Source organism: Acinonyx jubatus, chromosome B3 (assembly GCF_027475565.1).
Source record: "Acinonyx jubatus isolate Ajub_Pintada_27869175 chromosome B3, VMU_Ajub_asm_v1.0, whole genome shotgun sequence".
Taxonomy (NCBI): Eukaryota; Metazoa; Chordata; class Mammalia; order Carnivora; family Felidae; genus Acinonyx; species Acinonyx jubatus.
This window is the reverse complement of record NC_069386.1, coordinates 131,377,143-131,400,323: the sequence shown is the minus strand read 5'-3', so window position 1 is coordinate 131,400,323 and position 23,181 is coordinate 131,377,143. Positions and strand designations below refer to the sequence as shown.

The 23,181-nt window shown below is 55.0% G+C and overlaps 1 protein-coding gene across 6 annotated transcripts in view; it reads left to right on the top strand.

Moving 5' to 3' along the window:
- Window positions 1-22,065, top strand: part of TTC7B (tetratricopeptide repeat domain 7B) — a 253,767-nt gene extending 231,702 nt beyond the window's left edge. For all 6 annotated transcript variants that reach the window (XM_053224825.1, XM_053224828.1, XM_053224827.1 and 3 more), the window contains one exon: window positions 21,108-22,065. In XM_053224825.1, coding sequence (XP_053080800.1) covers window positions 21,108-21,329 — 222 coding nt within the window. In that variant the 3' untranslated portion in view covers window positions 21,330-22,065. The remainder of the gene's footprint in view (window positions 1-21,107) is intronic.
- Window positions 22,066-23,181: the final 1,116 nt, after the last annotated feature.

Genomic DNA, 23,181 nt, shown 5'->3' with positions numbered 1-23,181 from the left:
GAGCAGGAAGGGACCCGGCACTTGGGCACCGGCACCTTCTCTGTGTCAGGTATTGTTCTGGCTTTACCTTCAGCATCATGGATTCTGCACAATGGCCTCTTAGTTACTGCTGTAAGAATTAAATGGCACGATGTACGTAGGCTGCGTGGAGCCTGGTTCTGTGCCAGGTACTGGACTAGACCACTCCCCTCAAGTCTCGAAGGAGAGCCATAAACATGTATAAGTAAGTGTAGGAAAAGTCACAGGGGAGGGGCACCTGGGTGGCTGAGGCGGTTAAGCATCTGGCTCTTGATTTCTGCTCGGGTCATGATCTTGAGGTTCATGAGGTTCAAGCCCCACATCAGGATCTGTGCTGACTGCACGGATTCTCTCTCTCTCTCTCAGTCTCTTTCTCTCTCTTTCTCTGCCCTGCCCCCGCTCTCCCCCCCCCCACACTCAAAATAAATAAACTTTTAAAAAAGTATTTAAAAAAAAGTCACAGGGGCTCTGGTAGACAGAGGTACAGGTCACAGGTTGTCTGGTGTCATGAGGGAAGAGGGACAGACACGGCTCCACCGAAGGTGTGACCTGGGGGCCAGGATTCAGCAGCAGAGTAGAGATGTCGACCCTTCCACAAGTTAGGGACAGATGGAGCTTGAATACCTAGTAAACAAACTAGCTCTTGGAGATCTACATGGGACAGTTAGGGCCAGTTAGTAGACAATGGTGAGCAGGTACTATGAATTTTGTTAGAGGTGGTTCTGTAAGGAAACATTCTTTTTTTTTTTTTTAAGAGATTCCTGCTGAAGTATTTAGGGATGAAGTGTCACAGTGCCTATAGTTTACTTCAAAATACTAATGCTTGCCCCCGAAATAGATAAAGCAAGTGTGAAAAACGTTAACAGTTGTTAAATTTAGGTGATAGGTATATAGATGTTCATTATATCAGCCTTTCGAATTTTCTGCATGCTTGAAATTTTTCAAGATTAAAAAAAACTTAAGACAAAGTAGTGAGATCAGGTTTGCATTTTGGAGTGATCAATCTAGAAGCTGTGGAGGATACGTTAGTAGAAGCTAAGAGACACCAAGGACTGGACTCCACTAATAACATCTTGACAGTCCAGGAGAAGAGATTTCGAGAAGGCAGATGCAGTAAAGCTTGGTGAGGGAATTGGAAGGTTCTCGTCTGATTCTCAGATACCCGGGTCAGGTACCTGGATGGATAAGACGACTTCACCAACAAGAGGAAACACAGGAGGAAGGGAAGCAATGGAAGGAAGGAAGGTACAAGCCTTGCACACGGTCTGGAGGCAGAACATTCCAGGGCAGGTGCCATGGTTAGGAAGCAGTGGTGGCCTGGAGGTGGCAGCTGAGCTGGGAGTCAGAGAGAGAAAGAAAGAGGGCCAAGGACAGAACCCAAGGAGCACCAGCATTCACAGAGCGGGAGAGTAACTTGGCTAATGAGGACACATGGGTTCTGGTCATTTACACAGTTTTCCCATGCACCCAGCTCATCCAAACTGTAGCTGGGATTTGGGCCTCACCCTGCAGATCCCCAAGCCCTCTTGTTCCCATGGCCCCACTCAGTTCTTGGCTCTGGGCTGTGGCCGGCCTAGGGCCCTGTGAGGTTTATGGGATGTCCATGAAGGAAGGGTCCCAGTGAGCAAGATCACTGTGATAAGTGTGAGAGACAAGAATGACTTGAATTACAGACATGGTCCCACACAGAGGAGCTGGGAGCCCTTGAGCTTCTCTGGGCCTCAGTTTCTTCCTCCATGAGTAGAGATGGTGATGGGAGAATCAGATGGGATCACATGTGTGAGCGAGAAGGACTTGAATGGTGTCTAACAGTGAGCAGGTGCCTTGGTTCCTAGGAGGGATGTGAAACATGCCCTCTCGTGTCTGCTGGAGACCCGATTCTCCTGCTGGGTGCCAATGTCCGGGGGAGGGGGCGTGCCCCAAGCTGATATCAACGGTGACCTTTTCTGCAAAGACTCTTGAACACATGCACACACACACACACACACACACACACACACACACACACACAAAACCTGGGATCTGGCCTCACCAGGAGGTCAGTTTTGATTAGATCCGTAATTGCAATGCTGGCTGATGTCCTTCCGAATGAAGGAGAAACTGCTGGCCCAACCCTGCAGGGGAGCCTAGGGGACATGATGCTGAGTCTTTCTTCATAAAGAAAGGAGCAAAGATGCCTATTGCAGACAACGGCTCCCCCCCCCCCCCCACAGGGATCCGAATCTCTCTCCCTCCCTGCACCCCCGCGGGTTTTCTCTCCTCCTCTGCATCCGGGGCGGCGGGAGTCCAGACAGATGCATGGGGCTAGAACCAAAGTCCAAGCAAGTGATCCCTGCAGGGATCCCCCAGAACAAACTAGAAGCAAAATCTGCTTCTTCCTACAGACAACATGCGTTTTTCCAGGCCTTTCAAAGCCAGGCAGGTCAATCGAGTTATAATTGGCAATCTAATTAGAACTCCCACAAGCTGTTAAATTCTTTACCTGCTGCCTGGCATCTTACACAGAGGTGATGCATCTGCTCCTGCCTCTGGCATGATGAAAGAAAGCCGGCTACAATCCCATCCTTCTTGCCGGCAACAGCCCCCCTCCAGCTACCCACCCCCCCCCCCACTGCCACCACATGGACGCCCACATGCCCACCAGCAAGTGTGACATGGGACACAGCCCAGTTGACAAGAAAATTGGCTTTAGAGAAATCAGGCTGAAAGGGCTGTGTTGCTGGATGATCTTGGGAGACTAAAGGGGAGAAACGAAGCCCCCAGCCCCGTTTTCCCGGATGTGGGAGGTGTTCTGAGAGTGGTTCAGTGGTGCCTTAAGCTTCCCGCAAGTCAGATTGCTCAATGACAGAAGAAAACGTGTCCCTCTGCTCCCTTTCTGCATCCTTAACCCTGAAGAAAGTAGAAGTTTTGTACCGACCCCCCTCCACCATCAAGACAGCAGTGTGCTTTGGCCGACAGGATGGGCGGATTTTATGGCACCAGCGTCACCTGCATCTTCTGCGGTCCCTCTGCTACTGGGCCAGGGGCCTCTTGCGGCTCCTGCTCGCCACTAGATGCAGGCAGTGTGTGCCGGAGCCGGCCAGCCAGCTCCGTTCATCCTTTCCCAGCTCTGCCCAGAGTGACCTCATGGGTAGCTTGAAACCAGCCATGGTGGGAGCCTTGATACCCTAGAAACTGGCAAGCACTACAAATCAGGGCTTTTTCTTTTCTTTCAGAGGGCCAGCAGACCAGCACAACACTGGACGTACAGATCTAGGTGGTTTCACGGGGGGAAGGGAGGCAATGGGGGAGCAGTGGGTAGGCAGAGAAGAACACACGTGTCCCTGCCTCAGGACTTCCAGGGCGGCGGGTACTCGTGGGACAGGTAGAGTGGAGCTCACCTTGCCACTCTAGATAGAGACAGAACAGCTACGGGGAGGCTCAGGGGAGAAAGAACGAGACTCAGAATTGCCTGGGTGGGTGGCAGGAAGGAAGGTGTGGTTTGGAGCGAAAAGTCCTACATTTGAATTCTAGCTCTCCCATTCATTGGCGATGCGTAGGACCTTGGACATGCTATTTAACCTTGGACATGTTATTTAACCTCTGTCATACAGGGGGTCCCTGGGTGGCCCAGCCAGTTGAGCATCGACTTGGGCTCAAGTCATGATCTCGCGGTTCGTGGGTTCGAGCCCCACGTCAGACTCTGCTGACAGCTCGGAGCCTGGAGCCTGCCTCAGATTCTGTCTCCCTCTCTCTTTGCCCCTCCCCTGCTCGTTCTCTCTCTCTTTCTGTCTCTGTCTCTCTAAAATAGGCATTAAAAAGGATAATTTAACCCTCTCCTACATAACACCTTAGCAGAGCTGTCGTAAAGGTTGAACACAGTTCTGAGCACTCCCAGCACATAAGATCTGCCTGGCAGCTTCTAGTCTTCCAGGCCCTCCTTCTCCCAAAACAGTGTGGCTGTGAGAATCATGTGTGAGGTGAAGAGATCCCCCAGAGGCCACAGAGGATGGCCATTGGGTCTTCCCGCGGTCCTGCTCTTCACCGTTCTTTGAGACAGGGAGAGGGCTCACTCCCCGGCACAGCATCACCACTGGAGAGCAGCGGGTGCCCGAGTGGGTTACAGGGAGGCTGAGACCTCGTCCCCTCAGCTCCTTGGCAGCCAGAGCCTCTGGGCAGGTCCCCCTGGGCTGTGAGCAGCCACCTGTGTGGGCCCCAGGGAGCGGCACAGTATTACCTTTCCTAAACCCACGTGGCGTGAAAGTCACACGTGCTGCAGCTCGGGAGCAATCCTTGCTATTGCTTTGATTTGCTCTTCCGGTGTCCCGTGTCCCTGCAAATGAGCGGCTCGACCCCTCCCAGATCTGTTGGGAGCTCTGGGCGTGGGCTTGGCTTGGGAGAAGGCTCCTTGTTAGCTACGGCCCATCCAACAGCAGGTAGCCCCTGCATGTTAGCTATGCCCGAAAAGCCTCCGTTCCGGAGACCGGGCACATCACTGTGCTCCTCTCTTTAGAGTGCTGGGGGATTTTTGAGGAAATGACTCTAATCTTGATGCTGATTTATTCCATATTGAAGTGGTCAGTGATAAGAGCTCAATTGTGCTGGAAAAGAAAGTGCCACGCCGAGTCTCTGTCCCATTTCCACCGCAGCCATGTGGCTCCCTGCGGGCAGCTGCTCCCACAAGTCCCCTAGCTCATCTGCCATTGTCACTGTTCCAGTCCTGGGACAAGGTCTGGGAGCCCTGGGGCAAAAGTTTTGGTAAAAATCCTCATTTCTGAGCAAATTGCCTGTTTTCTTCTCTCACTAGAGGGTAGCTCTCCTGTCCTCTGGTGCACCAGGAATGGCACGGGGCGTGAGGGGGAAACGCTCGGGGTCAGGCGGAGCACTGGCCAGCGAGCCCCCTGCCCTGCCTTCCTTCCTGGATTGGAATCTCTCTTGTTATTTGTGGAAAAAATTTTCCAAGGCCTATCAATCCCAGTCCTCTCTCCCCATCAGAAGTATCTTATCATTTCTGTTTGTTTCTCTTTAAACATGGAAAAAATAGCTGGTGCCAGACCCTGGCAGGGGTGGGGAAGGCGCCTGCCAAAATGACCTCGTCCCCCGTGGCAGGTAGTGAATCACCGGCATTTGCGTCTCGGTGCGTTGGCGCGTTGTTGAGAGAACCGTCTGTCTCCATCAGGGGCGTGGCACTGCCGTGGTGGCCTGGGGCCAGCAGCCCCCAGCAGAGCTTGTTGAAAACCCAGACTCGGGGAGCACCCCGCTTTGCGTCATCCTGGCGGCTGCCTGTGGAGCTAGTGTTCTCCATGTAGCCCGGATGCACCCGCATCCCCAGGTGGCCTTCAGGGCTGGGGTCTGGAAGCTTTGCTGGCCATCCAGGCTGAGAGGCACACCCATCGCCCCACCACCCGGACAGCACCGTCCACTCCTGGGCCAGCCTCCACTGCACCCAGAGGTACAAGTTAGCACCGAGCTTGGGCGAGGTTTCCACGCCCTTCTGGCGGGCCCTGGCCTGGACAGCAGTGGGGGACTGGCTCACAGCTGGGAGATGACACCCATACTGCAGTCATTGATGAGTGCCCACTGGGTCCTAAGGACCACACCGGTCTCTGGGGATACAGAGATGAGTCGCCGAGGCCCCTGCCTCCGGGTGCCCGAGTCTGCACAGGTCAGAAGCTGGTAGCCCTTTGCGTCTGCGCTGTTGGCTGTTTGCACTTCCCAGGGCTTCCTGTAAATCCAGCCGTCTTCCAGTACCGCCACTTTCTGACCCCACTCCACACTGGGTCGAAGTGTCTCCAGCCGCTGGCTGCCTTTCAGGTGTCAGAGAGAAAGCCACGCTGCACTGCCCGGTGACCCTGCAGGCCCCACTCAGCCCAGCCAACACAGCACAGCAGGGAGCGAGGTTCCAGGGCCACTCTCTGGGCTGTGGTGGCCTCTCCTCCTCCAGGAAGCCCTCCCTGCCCTTTCTTGGCATGCTGTGGGCAGCCTTCCCTGCACCCCACAGACTGCAGAAAGAGGCTCTTCCCTATGGTGCTTTCTCTAGTTAACATTTAAGTTCTCAAACCGGAGGCCTAACAGGTGGTCCGAAAAACACTTGCTAGATGGAAGATTTTACCAAACCCCTAGAATTTTCATATTGATCATCTATTCTTTGTTTTCTAGGTTAGGAAAGTGAGGCAGACAGAAGGTTCTGCCCAAGTAGGATGGTTGGCAGTGGGCCACAGAGCAGGCCCAGACAGTGTGCCCCCTGCCAGCAGGATGTCCCCCACAGCCCTGTGTTCCTGCCCCAGGGAAGGCCAGGACTTTTCAGTGCAGTGACATCCCAGTGGAAGGTGTGACAGCCTCCCCCTGCCCCATCTGAGGACAGGTTAAAGCAGAGGCCCAACGTGAGTCTGTCAGGGTCACTGGGAAGGAGGCCCAGCCTTGGACCTCGGGGATGGGGCTGGGGTTTCTAGGACTCCCCCACTGTGGATGGCCCAGGGGCTCCCAGCAAGCCCTCAGCTCAGCTCTGTGGTAGTCACGTGTGAATTATTCTCCTGAGGACAGAGAACCTGCAGCTGGGGCTTGTCAGACACATCCCCCACCAGAGCTCTGGGCCATGTTTCTCCCTCCATACCTACCTGTCTCCATCGCCTCTTGGGGAGCTAAGCATCTGTCTGGGCCTCCCTTCTCACCTGTGGAAGCCAGGGTGCCAGGACCCCAGGGGAGGGCTGGGCTGGAAGTTTATTCGGAGCTGCCCTGGCCCACACCTCTCTGGCTGAGCTGGACCAGCCTGGGGTGGGACGCCATCTTCCCGAACACACCTGGGGTGGCAGCAGCCTCCCGTGAGGCTGGGAGGCTGGGCCTTCGCCCCCGGGGAGTGATTAGCACCAAACTTTCCACTGCGTGGATAACTCAGGGCCGTGGGGAAGCGCTGACTTCCAGGCCGCCCTGGGCTGCTATGTCCGCCTGACTTGTTTGTCGGGGAAGGTAGATAAAAATAAATAAATCAGTCAACGAGGGAGATGTAGAAGTAAGTCAACAGGAGTCTCTTGCCCATTACCAATGGAAAAGTACGAGCAAGGGGAGCCACATTAGCACCCGCAGAAAATGCTGGCTGGGATGTGGCCGGTCCCACAGCACCAGGGCCAAACTGCAGATTCCTCTCACCTAAGAATTGGTAGCTAATACTTATGTCCACCCTGAGGCTCTGCACTAATACTCGTTGTAACAACCAGGCGTGCAATTTAAATGACAGATTGGGTCAGGGGAGGATGGAGAATCATCTGGAATTTTACCAAGAACTGTCACGGGCTTCAGATAAAGAGAATGCCCAGCATCCCAGGCTCAGCAGGCCCTGTCCCCTCTGACCCCTCACCAGGGCCCCCTGCTCAACCCGAGTCTCACAGAGGCAGACCTTCTCGCTCATGTCCTTTGATAGTGCAGGGGACTTGCCTAGCAGGTGCACCATGCGGAGCTTTACAGGTGCTTATGCTGGGGTGTGTGTGTGTGTGTGTGTGTGTGTGTGTGTGTCTGTAATCTGTGAGTGCCTTACCGTGGGCTGCAGTGGATAGCAGGGAAGGGGAAGGGAGAGCTCACCCCACCAGACACAGGGATTCCCCATTGCCCTTGGCCTGGTCTCCAAGGGCCTGCTGGCAGTGGTATCTGACCCTCAGGCTTTACACACAGATCAAAGTGATTCACCTCCCAGGGCTGGGGTGGGGGCTGTGCTTGGGACCAAGAGGGAGCAGCTCGAAGGCTGCCTTTGAGCCGTTTCCAGGGAGGAAGCAGCTGCCTTTTTAGCCTTCTCGATGAAGTCAGAGAGGGGCTCTGACATCTTTTTCCTAATGAAATCTCCGCACCATTCCAAAGAGCAGGGAAAGAAAGGGACTTGGGGTGCTAGATAGCCGGGTCCTAGTTAGGGCAGGAGAGACTGCTGAGAGCACAGGGTACCCCATCTCTGATTTGGAGTGTGACCAGTGTCCTAAATGATCTCATCTGCCAGCAGACATTACAGATCGGGGGAGGGGGGCGTGTTGTAAAATTAACACAGCAGGCCGAATAGAAGGGAGCTGGGCTTTTCCTGCTCTGCATGGCAAAGTCCAGACCTCGAGGGACTGCCGTGCAGGTGACCGTCTGGGCCACTAGCACAGGGTGCTGGGTGGGGTGGGCATTCGTCACATCACACAGATGTGAGCAGCCCCATCAGCCCCTCTCAAGCTAGGTCCTGTGGTGCTCACCTAGGTCCGGAGAGCCCACAGTCTAGCCCCACTGGAGTGGCATCCCCTGCATGGCAGAAGGACCTAGTGTCCAGGCTAACAGAGCTGGACAGGGAAGTCCTGTCCCCAGAGCTCCTTCTGCACAGAGGACTGCTCCCTGGACAGCCCAGTCCAGAGCCAGCTAACCCTGAGAAGCCCTCTTAGAATGTGTCTCTTGGTCCCCTAAATGCCCAACACCTTCTAGAGACCACGGTACCCTGACCTAAGAGAAACAGCCCTGAGGTGGTCCTCCGCAAATCTGGCTTCTTAGACCCAACTTGGCCTCTACCTGGCTTGGTGACTGAGCCAGGTGCTCGCCCGCCCAGGACCCTTTCCTCACTTTTCTGTCATCAGTGAAGCCCCTCCCAAGCTTGGCTGCCCACATGCCTGTCCACAAGGAGCTTTTCGAAGTAGCTCTGTGGCCATGAGCCAGTCACGCCCATTAGTTTAAAAAAAAAAATGGGTGGGAGCATTGTGTTATCTCTTCTGGAATGACCTCCCTTGTGCTCCTTCCAGCAGGCCTCACTCTGTTCCAGATGCTGGACCTCCACATGTACAGTCACCCCTGCCGGGCTCAGGGAGCTCTCTGGGGCGGGACCCTCAGCAAACTAGCCCCCCCCCCCACACACACACACACTGGTGCCAGAACACCCACAGGTGCTCAGTGGAGTTTATAGAAGGGAGGAAAGGACTAGAAACGGCTTTGGTTACAGCAGACCAAACAGAGCCCCAGCCTGGGACCTCAATGCTGTTCCTCAGCTCACTCTGTCACCTGGGTAGATCAGGGCCCCTGTTTCCTGCCTGTGAAATAGGAGGGTGGCCCTTTGGGGAATGCTCATGTGCCCTTCTTTGCCATCCCTGACCACCCTCTGGGCATTTGTCTACAGCAGCGGCAGGCTGTGGGTCTTTGGTGCTGGGAAGCTGCTGGCAGGCGGGTTGACTGTGGTCCCTTCCCTAAAATGTCCCACTGATCCCCAGCAATTGTTTTCTGAAAGCCACCACAGCACGTGGATATTTTGGCACCGACAGTGAAGTACCCAGTTTCAAAGAAATTAGGCCAGAGGAAATTTGGGGCCAAATTGGGATTTCTGTGTGAAATCCACTTGAGGCTGGATGGGCCCTTTGGCTTATGACCAGACTGCCCCCATCCTCACTGCTGGCACGTTTACTGCTGGACAGCCTATAGCTCTGCTATTTGAGGAATCAGCTCCTCCAGAATATTCCAGACCATTCTGGAAGAAAGCAGCTTTAAGCAATGCCAGTCAGATGCTTTAAGAAAAGGAAAAGCCACAGTCACATTGTCTTGGGGCTTAACCGCTCCTCCTTCTGAACCCACCCTTCAGTCTCCTTTGGGTACCATGCTCAGCAGCAGAAGTCAGTGAGGTGGGGAGATTAGGGAGGCCTGAATTTACTGTTCCTCTAATGCCCTGGACCGAGAGAGAGAGAGAGAGGAAGCTTGTGTGTGTGTGCGTGTGTGATTCTGGAAGCTTTCTTCGGACCCTGAAGGACTTTCAGATATAAAGCGGAGGGGACTTTTTCCATATGACTCAAGAAGACTAAATGAACATCAGAGAACAGTAATTAGATAAAAAGCCTAATTAGGGCTCTACATTTTTAACTGACAGTTCAGACTGCCCACTAATGGTGTGGGCTGCCCGGGGTGGTGGTGAGCTCCCCGTCACTGGAGGGTGTAAGCAAGAGTGGGAGGCTGCCTGTCAGGGACTGCAGCAGGGGCTCGTGCGTCATGAAGCAGAGGCCCAAGCCCCCTCCTCACCCCAAGGAGCTCTGCTTCCGTGGATGGTTGGCTGCTGGCTTAGAAAAATAAGAGGTTTGGGAAAGATTGAGTTTTGTTTCCTTCTGAGTTGAGTTAAATGCTATAAAGGCCTGGTCTCCAGAAGGCACATTTCTTCAAATAAAACACTTGACCTGGAAAAGGGGCCTGTGAGAGGACAGCTTCCCACAGCCGGCCGATCTCCTGCCTGAACAAAGGTGCCAGCTGCCTCTCGGGCACGTCTGGTCCTCCCTGGGTGGAGGAAGGGAGGCGCTGGGGTCTTTGCCTCCCTCCCTCTGGAATCCTCAGCACCAATTCACAGCACACCCTGAGAGAAAGCCTCCACGGGGTGTCTGTTGGGTTCAGACCACTGCCCCTCCTCGCCCAGGCCTGCCCAGATTGTCCTGTGATGTCCACCATGTCCATCTCTGGCCCCACCATGGATGGAGCAAGGCCAGCTACGTGGGGTCCTGGCTTCCACTCACCTTGTCACAAGGAGCCACTCCTCAGGGCAGCCTGAACAGTCGCTGGCCCTTCCCCAGGAGCCGCTCAGCCCACATCTCCCTCCTCCCCTTTGTCCCTCAGCCTCTTCCTTCCTGCTCTTCAGCCCCCGTCCCCAGTACCGGACGTCAGTGGCCCTTTGCTCTGAAGGTCAAGCCGCCTCGTGAATGTTGTGTCCCTACACGAGGGCCAGGTGGGGTGGATGGGACCCGGACAGCCGTGGGTGGGGGCTGCGGCAGCCTCACCTGCTGTCTGTGGTTAGATGGGTGTGCGGCTGCCGGGAATGGCTGGCCCCGGCCTTTGGGGAAACTGGGGGCAAAACTAAGTCAAATGGCTAAAACAAAAAGACCCACCCCTTATCAGTTTCTACCCCAAACTTCTGACCTGCTGAGCCACCGCCAGAAGGGCACCCCAAACTCATTCTTGACTGACGTAGCAAAGGGGGTTGAATTGCAGCATGTGACCCCCGCCGCGCTCTGGAGGTGCAGTGGGCAGCGGCATAGGCTGTAGGGCAGTGACGCCTGGCATCAGCCGGGACACCTAGAATATGGCCTCTGGAGCTCCTGGCCTGGTTAGGCAGGCCCTTCCAAGCCTGGCATAGTTGGCCAAGGCACACACGCTCGGCCCCCTGGCAAGCCAGTGTGCATTTCTAAGCACTCAAAACACACAGAAATGAAACATAAAACAGAGCCCAGGAGAGCCCAGACCTCACCCAGAGCCGCTGGAATCCAGGTAGAGAAGCTGAGCGCCACCCCCACCCCATCCGAGTGTGTATTCAGTTCCTTTTCAAGGCATCATTGGGAAGCGGGGCGGGGCTCAGGCTGCCCCTTCAGTTGCGCCCACAAAATGCTGGTGCTCACAACTGTCAGTGCTTTTGATGCTTCCCAGAGAAGAAAGGGCCACTCCCGGGGCAGGGGGGGCCAGCGGCAGTCCCCCACTTGGCCTTCCCACCACTGCTCCCAGAAAACCTTTGCAAGGCCACCATCTCCCGCGGCCTTCTCAGGGTGGCCCTGCTTGGCAGTCCATTTAGATTCTGACTTAAAAGGAAACTATCTCTGAGGGCACCGCCACTACCACCCGGCTTCTCTCTGATGGATCGCATCCTCAGGAAGGAGAACGCAAGTACCTGACCAGAGCAGGGACTGGCGTCCTGCTTTCCTCGGCGATGCAGTATCTGTAGGGGAGACGGTGGCAACCCCCTGGGAACAGAGCGCCTCTTCCCGTCGGGCTCAGCCGCCTCAACGATGTCCCCAGAAGGCACACGTGGAGGCTCTGAGCGATCGGGCTCTGATGCGAGTGTGGACGAGGGTGACCCGTGGCCAGGCCTTTTGGTACTCATTGGTCGAGAGCACTGGCAAGAAGTCATGCCCGCCCCCGTCCTCCCACCATCAGACAGTGTCCCGTGCCATCCGCTTGTCTATCTTCCCACCCGTTCACCAAACATTGACCAAGAACCCCCTCTGTGTGCAAGGACAAGCCAGATGGCCCTTGCTGTCACAAGTTCTACCCAGAGGCACACAGGACGGCAGTGGAGAGTCCTGCAACCCTGGGCATCTCGGGAGGGCCTCCCCTCCCCCTAGGTCATTAAGGGTAACGATAACGATCACGGTCTTGTTGATGATGGTGACCATTCACCAGAGGTTTACTGAGCGCTCTACAAACTTGGGCTCTTGTAGCCTCATGACTCTCCTGTGAGTTGGCATTTGTCCCCATTATACAGATCAAGTATCTGGGACCCGGAGGAAGTTGTCCAAGTCACTGGTGGGACTGGCTCACACCCAGTCCCAGTGAGCCCCAGGCCACGCTCTTAACCTACACCTCCCACTCTCTAAGAAGGAGCCGGGCCTCTCACCTGCGTGGCATGGGTCCTCTGGCGGTGGCCAGAGCCCACAGAGCTCTTTGTAACCCTTCGCCTGTGTCCTAATCCCCAACAAGCTACCTCTAGTCAGCACAGCCGCCGCTCAGGCTACAGCCAGGCAGCCCTGTCACCATCCCAGAGGGTGACGGGCTGAGGAGATGGGCTTTCCTCTAGCTGCCGTCACAACAGAAGTCCCACCAGAGGGGAGGCTTAGGTGTCTTTGTCCAAAAGTCTTGGAGGTGCCAGTTCGGCTTGAGTGGCCCAGGAGGGGCTGCAGATCTGGTCCTCAGCCCATGTCCACTTCCTCCAGGGACAGCCTTGCCTTCAGGCCCCTGGCTCATGGGTTCCGGCGAAGTCCTCCATCTCTCTGACACATGCCGTGGCGGGTAGGAGCACAGGCTGTGGGCCAGACCGACCTGGACTTGGCCAGCAGTGGCCTTAAACATGATCCTCGTTTCTTCGATCTTTGGGGGCCCCTCATTTACTCGTTCTGCACTGAATACGGCCCCGCCTGCTCAGCGTCGAGCCTGCCAAAGCAGAGACGACCCACAGCTTGCCCAGCCCCTGCCCTCCGGCCTTTCAGAGCGAGGCCTAATTGGGGAGCTGGGACGGAGATAAGCCACCTTGACTGACGTAGCACCTGTCGTGTAGGATGGTTAGGAAAGCATTTGGCAATCAGTAACACGCAGCGTGTTGGCTATCACACTTTGCCCATTAAAGATTAATAGAGCCTATGGGGCGCCTGGGTGGCTCGGTCGGTTGAGCATCGGACTTTGGCCCAGGTCGCGATCTCACAGCTCGTGGGTTCGAGCCCCGCGTCGGGCTCTGTGCTGACAGCTCGGAGCCTGGAGCCTGCTTCGGATTCTGTGTCTCCCTCTCTCTCTCTCTCTCCCTGCCCCTCCCCAGCTCGTGCTTGCACTCTGTCTCTGTCAAAAATAAATAAACTTAAAAAAAAAAAAAACTTAAAGATTAATAGAGCCTAGTGGATCCATGCATTTGTCCTTGCAGGTTTACCTGTATTTTTGGAGGAACCTCCTGACAATATTGCCCTAAGCTCCCGCCCTCACCCCCACCCCCACCCCACCCCCCTGCAGTGATTTAATGGTGGAGTGTCTGACCCAGGATGGGACAGAAAACTCTTTAAATACTCCAGTCCCACCCCAGACACCAGACTTCCTCCCACCCCCCGGCCTTGGTGCTTCCAGCAGCCCCTGCAAAACTCAGGCTGGCTCGAACACAGGAAGGGCACCTGCTGGTCTCTGCTCCAGAAGTCAAGAGCAGCGGCCCCAGGGTGGAGTCTGCAGCAGCAGCCTGGCGCGGCATGGAAAGCACAAGGGAGCTGTTCACCCCCACCCTGCTGCTGACCATTTGATTTCCAAAGCATCCTTCCCCGGAAAGAGTGATAGGCACACGGAGACTGCGGCTTGACCCCCGAACCAGAGCTGAGCTGCAGGACTGCTTTTTAGTGGTGGCTCGGCATTGAGAAGGATGCTTTCCTGCAGGGACATTATCTCTCTGTGCCTATGCCCCTACAGGGACAAGCAGTGAGCCCAGCAAAGGACCATCTTGGCACTTGCACAGAGCACCATGGGGATGTCTGAAATAGTGGCTTTTGTCCTGCCTCTTTGCTATTGGTCACCTGATCCAGGGCTCCGAGTGCTCTCCAGAGCGAGGGCTGTAGCAGGACGCCTTGGGCACTAGAGCCCACACAGAGCTCCTGCACGGGTGCCCACAGCATGTGGCAAGGTCTTTAGTCCTTGGGCATCAATTATCTCTCTCTCTCACACACACACACACACACACACACACACACAAGACATGAGTGAGAAAGATGCTAACCGTCCTCAAATTAGCCAAGTCCATTTTGTCTCATTTGAAGTAACAGATTTAATTTAATCTCTCACTTCCAATTTGGTGTGGCACCAAGAGCTTATTTGTACAGAACACGTGATTATAATAATCACAAGCTTGGGAGGCTGTCTTCATTTGTGTCCAAGAAAAGGGACAAGTAAGTTACTTCTCAGTGATTCCCCTCTTCTCAGAAGGCCAGCCCAGCTGCCTCCCACAGTGGCTCAGGAACCCCAGGGCTGGGAAAGGTGGAAGCCTGTTTGCACAACCTCCAAGAGAAGAGAAGGGGCTGGTGTTAAAAGAAGGCACAGACCATGTGAGTTCCCACCTCGGCCTGCAGTGGTGTCTTAGGTCTTAGGGAGCAATTGCTCGATCTGGTTAGGATTTTCACTGGGCCCCGAGCTTTGAGAGCAGACTTGACCTCCTGTGTGTCGCCGGAACGTGGCTGGGATCTGGACAGTCACTCAGTGGGGTTTTGGATTTTGATATGGGAGAGAAGGCGGGTTGTTGCGGTAATGAAATATGTCACTCATGGAGAGCTCTGTCTCCTACCAGCCTGAGTGCTGGGACCCGGACCCGTGCCTCTGGGTAGTGCTGCCTAAGGGGGGCACTGTGGCCCGGGCTCTTGGGGGAATGGTGATCTGCAGGGCTTTGAGCAGATGGACTTGAACTCCAGCAGGAGGGGCCAGACCAGGAATGACTATGGTTGGAGAGGGGGAAGAAGGCTGGGGGAGGCATCCTGCAGAAGTAGGTGGGCTTTTAGACCAGCCTGGCTGAACCAAGAGGTCTGTCCTAGGAGGAAGTTTGATCCAGCCGTGGTGAGAACAGTTAAACGCGAGCCTCACGAGTTAAGCCTTTGATGGTTGGAGGAGAGAGGAGGCAGGGCCTAAAGAAAAGGGTGTCGGGATTCTAGTGCATAAGAGCACGGCAAAGCCAGGGAAGGCCTCTCCCAGCACACCGGGGCTTGGGTGGCATGTCATTCATGACAGCCAGGCATGTCCAGGTCCCAGCCCACCTCTGGCCAACCTGCCGGTGATGCTGGCCCCAAGCAATGGCTCAGACCCCAGCTGGAGCTTGTCCTGGTTGATCCCATTATGTGACTGATTTCTGAGCTGCTCTTGGCTTGCTGGGGCACTGGGCAGAGGCTGATTTTTCATTCCCTTGCCAAGCCTGAGCTGGCAGCCCCTGGCAAGCTTCTGATGTCTCCCTGAGCAGCTCCAGCTTTAGGAATTAATTCCACTAAACAGATTGCTCAGGAAGCTTCAAGGTCATCTGGAAAGGGTAGCCTGTTCCTACATTAGGAATATAAGTCCAGGTACACGGGCTGGAAATTTCCAAGCCCACAAGACCTATGAGAAACTGGACAACATGAAGACTCTTAGGTTCCCAACACTGCGGGTGATCGGTCAGATTAGTCCATTGGCTGGTTCTTTGCAAGCATTTGGGAGTGGGGAGACGTGTCCCCTGCCTTAGACCCTGGAGCCCCCATGGTAGGCTACACCCAGATACAACAGCCTGCCAATTTCTAAACAAAATTCCCAGTTAAAAGGACTGGTGACCTTGTCCCCACTCCAGCAGGGTGGGGGTAGGTCACTGCTGCTGAGTGCAGTGGCCTCTGGGTCTTGCTGGGCCAAAGCCCTGGTCCTTCTGGGTCTTCACGTCTCATTGGCCCCCAGTCCTTTGGCACCCATGTCCATGCCAAGCCTCAAGATCACAGCTAGCCTCTAGGCCACCAAAGGGAGGCAAGGAGCTGTCCTCGTCCTTGAGTGAATATATAGGATACTGCCAAGCAGCAACCCGAGCTGGAGAAAAGCTGGGCTGGAGAGGAACCATCTCCTGGCCATAACCACGGGGAGGAGTGACAGAGCCAGTGATCAATGGTTGGAGAAGTGAAAAGGAGACCCAGTGCGGCAGATGCCCATTTGCCATGGCTCAGATGTAACTGGGTCAGTGCCCAGGGGGCTCCAGGCTCGTCTCTTAAAGCGACAGAGGCAGCAGTGAGCAGGCAGGCCGGCTGGGAAGGTGTGCGGGGAGCATGGGGGCTTTGGCCTCCGGCAGACCTGGGCCGGCCCGCAGCTCCTTATCCATTGGCCCTGGGACCTTGGGCAAGACTCTTGGCCTTTCTGAACCTTGTCTCTGTATCTATAAAGCGGTGGTAATGTAAGACGAGCCAAGCACAAGTGCCTAGCATCGTGCCTGATGCGGAGAAAACATTCCGCGTAGAGGAAGAAAGCAGAGCCTGTCGGGACCCAGACCATATGCTCGGCCTGCCGCCAGGTAACCAGGGACGCCTCTTTCCATCTTACCTGGTGGCTTGTCCCTCCTCACCCATCTGCCCGGCACACGCAGTGCGTGTCTCCCTGCCTGGGAGGGCCACTCAGAAAAAGGTGGTGGGTATTCAGTAATTTGATGCACTGAGAGAGAGTATGACAGGGTCACTTGGGTAAAATTCATGCCACTGCTTGCTGCCTCCACCCTGACCCCCTCCCTCCTTTCACAGCTCTGTTGGTTAAATCGGAATATTCTAGAGTGAGCTCAAGCTGATAACCTCGCCCGGAAGGAATGAAGGCAGGAGCTCGTTGGCCCTCACATCCTGCTGCCTGCAAGCCGGGGAGGGCCTCTCGTCCTTTCTGCCTGGACCTCCAAGATTGAGAAGCGTGGGTGTCGAGCTGCCCCAGTGTCTCTGAAGGAGGGCCAGAGGGAGGATGCCCCACACGCACCCCTCCCCCAGGAGGTGGAGTTGGCCGCTTGTAGCCCCGCCCCGGACTCCGTGTCCGAATGGATGTCAGGCAGGCCCTGAGAGTTAGGATGCGGGTTGTAGTCCAGCTCTGCAGCAGCTGGCTGTGCGCCTGGGGCAGGAGACGCAGCCGTAGGAGCCATAGTTCTCACCCGCAAAACGAGAGGAGTACCTAGTGCGTGGGGAGATTTCCTCTTCTGCTGCAGGACCTTGTCCACCGCGGTCGAAGCCGGCCTTGCAGCCAGGTGCAGACATGTCCCGGCCATGCCCGTGCGAAACCACTTCGGGGTCCCCGGGTGGATTAAGTGAACTAATGAACGTGAGCACTTGGAATGGTGCCTGGTGTGTCAAAAATGCTGAAAGCCCTTGCTGCTGTTATCACTGTTAATCATCCTGCAGGAAGCTGGGTCCATGCTGAACCGCTACCCTTGCTCTCAGCACATGGTTCCCTTGCCCGCTCCTAGGTGGGTGGAGGATGGGGCTCTGGGGAGACAGCTGGGAGGCTCTCACCGGCGACCTCTGCAAAACTGACCCTGACCAGCCTTGGGACGGCGGCTGAAACCTGCAGTTCGCGCTGGAGGACGGGAAGGCCTGTAGTCTGAGGAGAGAAGAATTTCAGAAGCCAAGGTGAAATCCTAACAGCAAGGACTGACTTCCGGCCACCTCTCGTGTCCTAAAGCATCAGAGGGAGCCACCTGTCTGCCCGGCCCTGGCCACCCTCTCAGAGCCTCAGCTCTGACGGATCCCATTTAGGACGTGGACTCCAGCAGAGACGTAATTAAGGCACATATCGACGTTAATAAGAAAGGGAATGTATAGTGTTTCCTTTCAATTTTCCTCCCAGAGAGAGTCGAGCTGACATTGAGGTCTGCTGTACCCCGGCCAGGGGAGGACAGCCTCTGTCTGCTGGAGGCCTTCTCCTCCTCGCTCTGGAAGGCAGTTCAGGGAGCCGGAGCTGGGGGCACGGAGAGTACCCCTCCACAGTATCTTGCACTGCCCTGGGGTTGTGGGTCGCCTTGGCCGTCGCCCCACTGACCTTGGCCTCTGCCAGAATCGTCCTCACAGCTCCTGCGCTGGGTACTCTTAAGTGCGGGTGATTCTCGGAAGCAAGGCTGCTTTCCAGGCCCTCAGACGCCACCTCCAGAGCCACACGCCCAGGGGGAGAGGCCAGCCCGAGCAGCCCACAGGACCTGGACACCGCCCACGGAGGCGCCTTCCTCACAGCCTGTCTCGGAGGCCAGAGCTCTTCAGAGTGGGCCCCACCTGGTTCCCCGGTGCTCACGTTGTCTGTGGCCTATGGCTCAGGCCACAGCCAGCCCCCTGGAAGGCGCGTTTATGCCCCCTCCCCAGTAGGTTCTGCTCCCGAGAGCCTACCTGCTGGCCCTCGCCCCTTGGTGACGCATATGCTCGAGAACACTGGGGGTGCCTCATCGGTTCTGCGCGTGAACCACAAAAAGGTAGAGCAAGGCTTTACCGGGAAATTTAGGAAAAGATACGCGGGACCAGCCGACCATGCCATGTTCTTGGTTGGGAAAACCCAACACGGTAGATGTCGGGCTTCTCCACACACACCCAGGAGGTTAACGCAAGCACGATTCAACTCCCGAAGAGAATGAACAAGATGATTGTTAAGTTCATCGGGCACGGTCGTGCAATACTCAAAAGCAAAGGGAAGGAGGAGAGGCTCTCGTCCCCACCCCCGCCATTAAAACATGATGTAACAGCAATCTTAACAGCACAGTACTGATGCAAAGGCGGGAGGGGGTTGTTGTGGCTCACTGGAAAGTTGTAGAAGGCCCCGTGTTTCATGTAATAATTCACTTCATGACAGGCAGCGCCTCACGGGAGGGACGGGGAGGGAGGGGTAGCTAGTTTGTGTCCGGCAGAGAAGAAGAAATCCAGGTAGGTTCCTGTCTGCCAAGATAAAGCAGACAACTACTTAACAAAGCGGGATTGAACGCGCGTCAGTTCTTTGAAAGTATAACTTTCAGAGCTTTGGAGTGACCAAAAAACGAAACAAAACCCACTAAAGTTCAACAAATCCAACTTAAAAAACTAAAAACTTCTGTTCAAAGAAAAAAATCTCAAAAGTTAAAGAACAATCTAGACAAGTATGCTAGCAGATGAATCGCAATCTTCTAAAAGACTTGTAAACAAAAGCATGGAAAATCTATAACCTCAATTGTTGGGGTTTTTTTATTTTTATTTTTTTGAGAGAGGGAGAGAGAGCAGGGGAAGGGGCAGAGGGAGAGAGAGAATCTTAAGCGGGCTCAGTGCATGCGCAGTGCAGAGCCCAACACGGGGCTTGACCCCATGACCCTGGGATCATGACCAGAGCCAAAAATCAAGAGTCAGGTGTTCAACTGACTGAGCCACCCAGGAGCCCCAACCTCAACTGTTACTAAAGAAATGCAGGTTTTACTAAGGACAGACGTTCTGCACTTATGAAATTAGCAAACATGAAGAGTAACGATAGTGGGGGACAGGGGACCAAGCACTGGAATTCTGCGGATGGGTGAGAAAGTGACATGGCCTGGGGCACCTGAGTGGCTCAGTCGGTTAAGCACCCAACTCCGGCTCAGGTCATGATCTCACAGTTGGTGAGTTCAAGCCCTGCATAAGGTTCTGTGTTGACAGCTTGGAACCTGGAGCCTGCTTTGGATTCTGTGTGTGTCTCTCTCTCTCTCAAAAATAAACATTTAAAAATTTTTTTAATTATAAAAAAAAAAAGAAAGTGACCCTTTAGGCATATAATTTGCAGAGTATTTGGAGAACTTAAAAAGAGTCACATCCTCTAACCCAGTCAAGGTCACTTTGCGGAAATTTGCTGTAAAGGAAGAGTCTCCAAATTGCTATCAAGCTGGTTCCATTGAGCCCCTTCCAGGGCTGCTGCGAGGAGCCCACAGAGGCCGCTGCCCCCACCCCAGCGTCCCCCCCAGAATATGTGGGTATTCTCAGTAAGGTTCCATTTACCCACAGGTCAGCAGGACTGTAGAAAAGATTTGAGATCTGCCATTCTGTAAGAGCGCAGAGGCGCTGTCTGGAAAGACCATCGCAGCACGATTTATAATAGCAAAGGGAGGGGCACCTGGGTGGCTCAGTCTGTTGAGCGTCTGACTCTTGAGTCCAGAGTAGTGGGATCGAGCCCTGTGTGGGGCTCCGTGCGGGCAGGGAGCCTGCCAAAGATTCTCTCTCACACCCGCTCTCTGCCCCTCTAAACAAATAGAATAAAGTAAAAAAAAAAAAAAAAAAATAGCAGAGAAAGTGGGCACAATTTCAGCCTGTTCCCCGTGAGGGAGAGATTAAGCAAAGAGAATATATCATCGGATGAAAGAATACAAAAACATCGGTCATCGAGATGCATAACTTAGAAACACGGTCATGGTAAAATATTTGGGGACCAACCCCTACGTCCTAATTAAGACTGTGTAAAGGGGCGCCTGGGTGGCGCAGTCGGTTGAGCGTCCGACTTCAGCCAGGTCACGATCTCGCGGTCCGTGAGTTCGAGCCCCGCGTCGGGCTCTGGGCTGATGGCTCAGAGCCTGGAGCCTGTTTCCGATTCTGTGTCTCCCTCTCTCTCTGCCCCTGCCCCGTTCATGCTCTGTCTCTCTCTGTCCCAAAAATAAATAAACGTTGAAAAAAAAAAAAAAAAACTGTGTAAAATGGCGGGCGGGCCGGCGGTGAGCAGGGGACAATGAAGGCAGGGGCTTGTTTATGGTAGGGGGACTGAGAGCAATAAAAAAAGGTCTGTTCTGGTCACCACCATAAGTAATACCACAAATGACATTTCTTCAGGTTAGAAAACCTGTTACGTATCAGCCGGTACACCCGGGACGGCCCCCTGGGTCAGTACAGACTGGCCTCTCGGATTGGTTCGCTCCTGGGGGTTAAGTAGTAAGATGAACCGTGTGGAACTGCCTTTTGTATCTTTCGAAAAACGGCTGTACGTAGGCAACTTCATACAGTTCGAGCAACTCTTTGGAACATTGCCCCTGAGTGCAGGAAGGGTTCGAACTTGCCGGGTGCCCAGCCCGGTGGAGATTCATGCCAGCCTCCCAGAAACGTGCAGAAGCTCCAGGACGGCTAAGAGCCTAGAGCTGCAGAGACTCTCTCTCTGACTGTCTGTGTGTCTGTCTGTCTCTCTCTCTCTGATGCCTGCAGGCCCTGATTCTTCATCAGCTGGGCCGCTACAGTCTGGCAGAGAAAATCCTCCGGGACGCGGTGCAGGTGAACTCGACGGCCCACGAGGTCTGGAACGGGCTGGGCGAGGTCCTTCAAGCTCAGGGCAATGACGCGGCGGCCACCGAGTGCTTCCTGACAGCCCTGGAGCTGGAGGCCAGCAGCCCCGCCGTGCCCTTCACCATCATCCCCCGGGTGCTCTGAGCAGGCCCCTGCCAGCCTCACTGCCGCTCGGGCCCAGGAGGCCCCGCCCGGGGCGCCCCGCGCCGAGGCCGTGGCTGAACATGCGATTGACCACAGTGAACTCACCAAACAAGCCCCGGATCGTCGCTCTCCCCACGTGCATTTCTGTTGTTTTGGCCAGCCCAATGATAGTTTCCAAGCCCACCGACATTGTTCAAAATGGATTATGTGCCATATTTTGTTAGCTGACATCCAAGTTTTAAGTAAAACAATAATGGAATGAATCAGCCAATGTAGAAGAATATATTCAAAGTTAAAGTTCACTGGCAGAGCAGATTATTTTTATCAGAGCTGTAAAGGAAGCTCTCCTCCCCGTCACCACTCCTCCCCCAACCTCGGCCGGGAAACCAAATGTGAATTTTCTGGTTCCCACCTCAGTCCTAGTCCAAGCCAGGACACCAGCTGACAGTTTCTCGATTTTGTTGTCAGTAACTGTACCATGTGATGAATTCCTCTCCTCACTTAGAACAAAGCCCGAGTCCGAGAATATTTATATTTCACCAATATATGCCTGTTACAAGAGAAGGGAATAGGAGCTATTTAAGTTTAACTTTTTTATGTGAATTCAGAGTTTATTTATCGATGGAAATATGTACAAAGAAGCTTCAAATGGAATATTTACCGACATTCCTTATACATGACAGACACTTGGCTAAATGGGAAGATGATGTTAATAATAAAATGATTTTTAAATGGACCCGTGGTCTGTGGTGTTGATGAAAGCCCACAGGGCTGAGGGGCTAAGGCTCAGTTTGCGGGGCGGGAGGCCGTGTGCGCCCGGGACCCGCCCTGACCTTCCTGTGGAAATTCACCTTTCCCATCGCTCCCCTGCTGTCTGGGATTGGAGCATGGGACTCGGGCCTGGCTATTGATCTCTGCATTCACGAGCGCACAGGATCAGGAATAAAGTGACCCGGCTAAGGCAGGAGGTGTGAGGAAAGGTTTTTACTCTCCATGCTGAGTGGTGTGGCTAGGACTTCAGCAACCCTACTGCCACCATGGCGGGAGGGAGGACAGAGAGGTGTTAGAGACAAATGTGAGCCAGAGAGAACCTTCCAATCCCCCGGGGCTGCTCAGCCAAGCAGATATGGGGCAGCCCCACCTTGCCGGGGCCCAAGAAAATGGGGGGTGGGGGGCAGGGGCTGAGTTCCAATCTCGAGGCCCCCCACCCAAGCTGAGCGCAGCCTTCCTGACTCACTGGGCAGGCAGGTGAGGGGGCAGCTGAGGTCTGGGGAGAGACCACAGTCAGGGAGCCTGCCTGCCATTAGCAGAGCAGGTAAGCCCCCCAGCCTCAGCACTGGCATTGCCAGGGGGCATCTGGGGCTGTGGATGGACAAAAATCATGGAATTTTCAACACTAGATACAGGCAGGAAGGGGCAGATATCCAGTGGGGTAGCAGCTCACCCTGGCTGGAGGCTCAGGGCCCAGCCCTGCCATCCTGTGCAGGAGTGTAGGGAGAGGCCTGCCCAGATCAGGACCAGGAAGGCAGGAGCCGGGACTACCCAGAAATAACGGCCCAGGGACCATACCGGCCATTATCTCCCAAGCCAGCCCTGTGCCAGGCCCTTGCCTCGGAAAATCCCTAAGACGTCAGGCTGTGCAAGGGCACTAGTGATGGATCGTGTCTGCCTGCCCCCCATCCGTCCCCTCCCCAGGGTCCCATCTCCCTCGGGAGAACCCCCTCCCCCACTCTCCATCCACGTGGCTCAAAGATAAGCACGTGGGCCCCGCCTTGCCAGCCAGCCCCCAATTTTAGTGGTTCACGTTTGGGCCTGTGGTCCAAGCTTGACCAATGGGAACGGGAGGCCCACC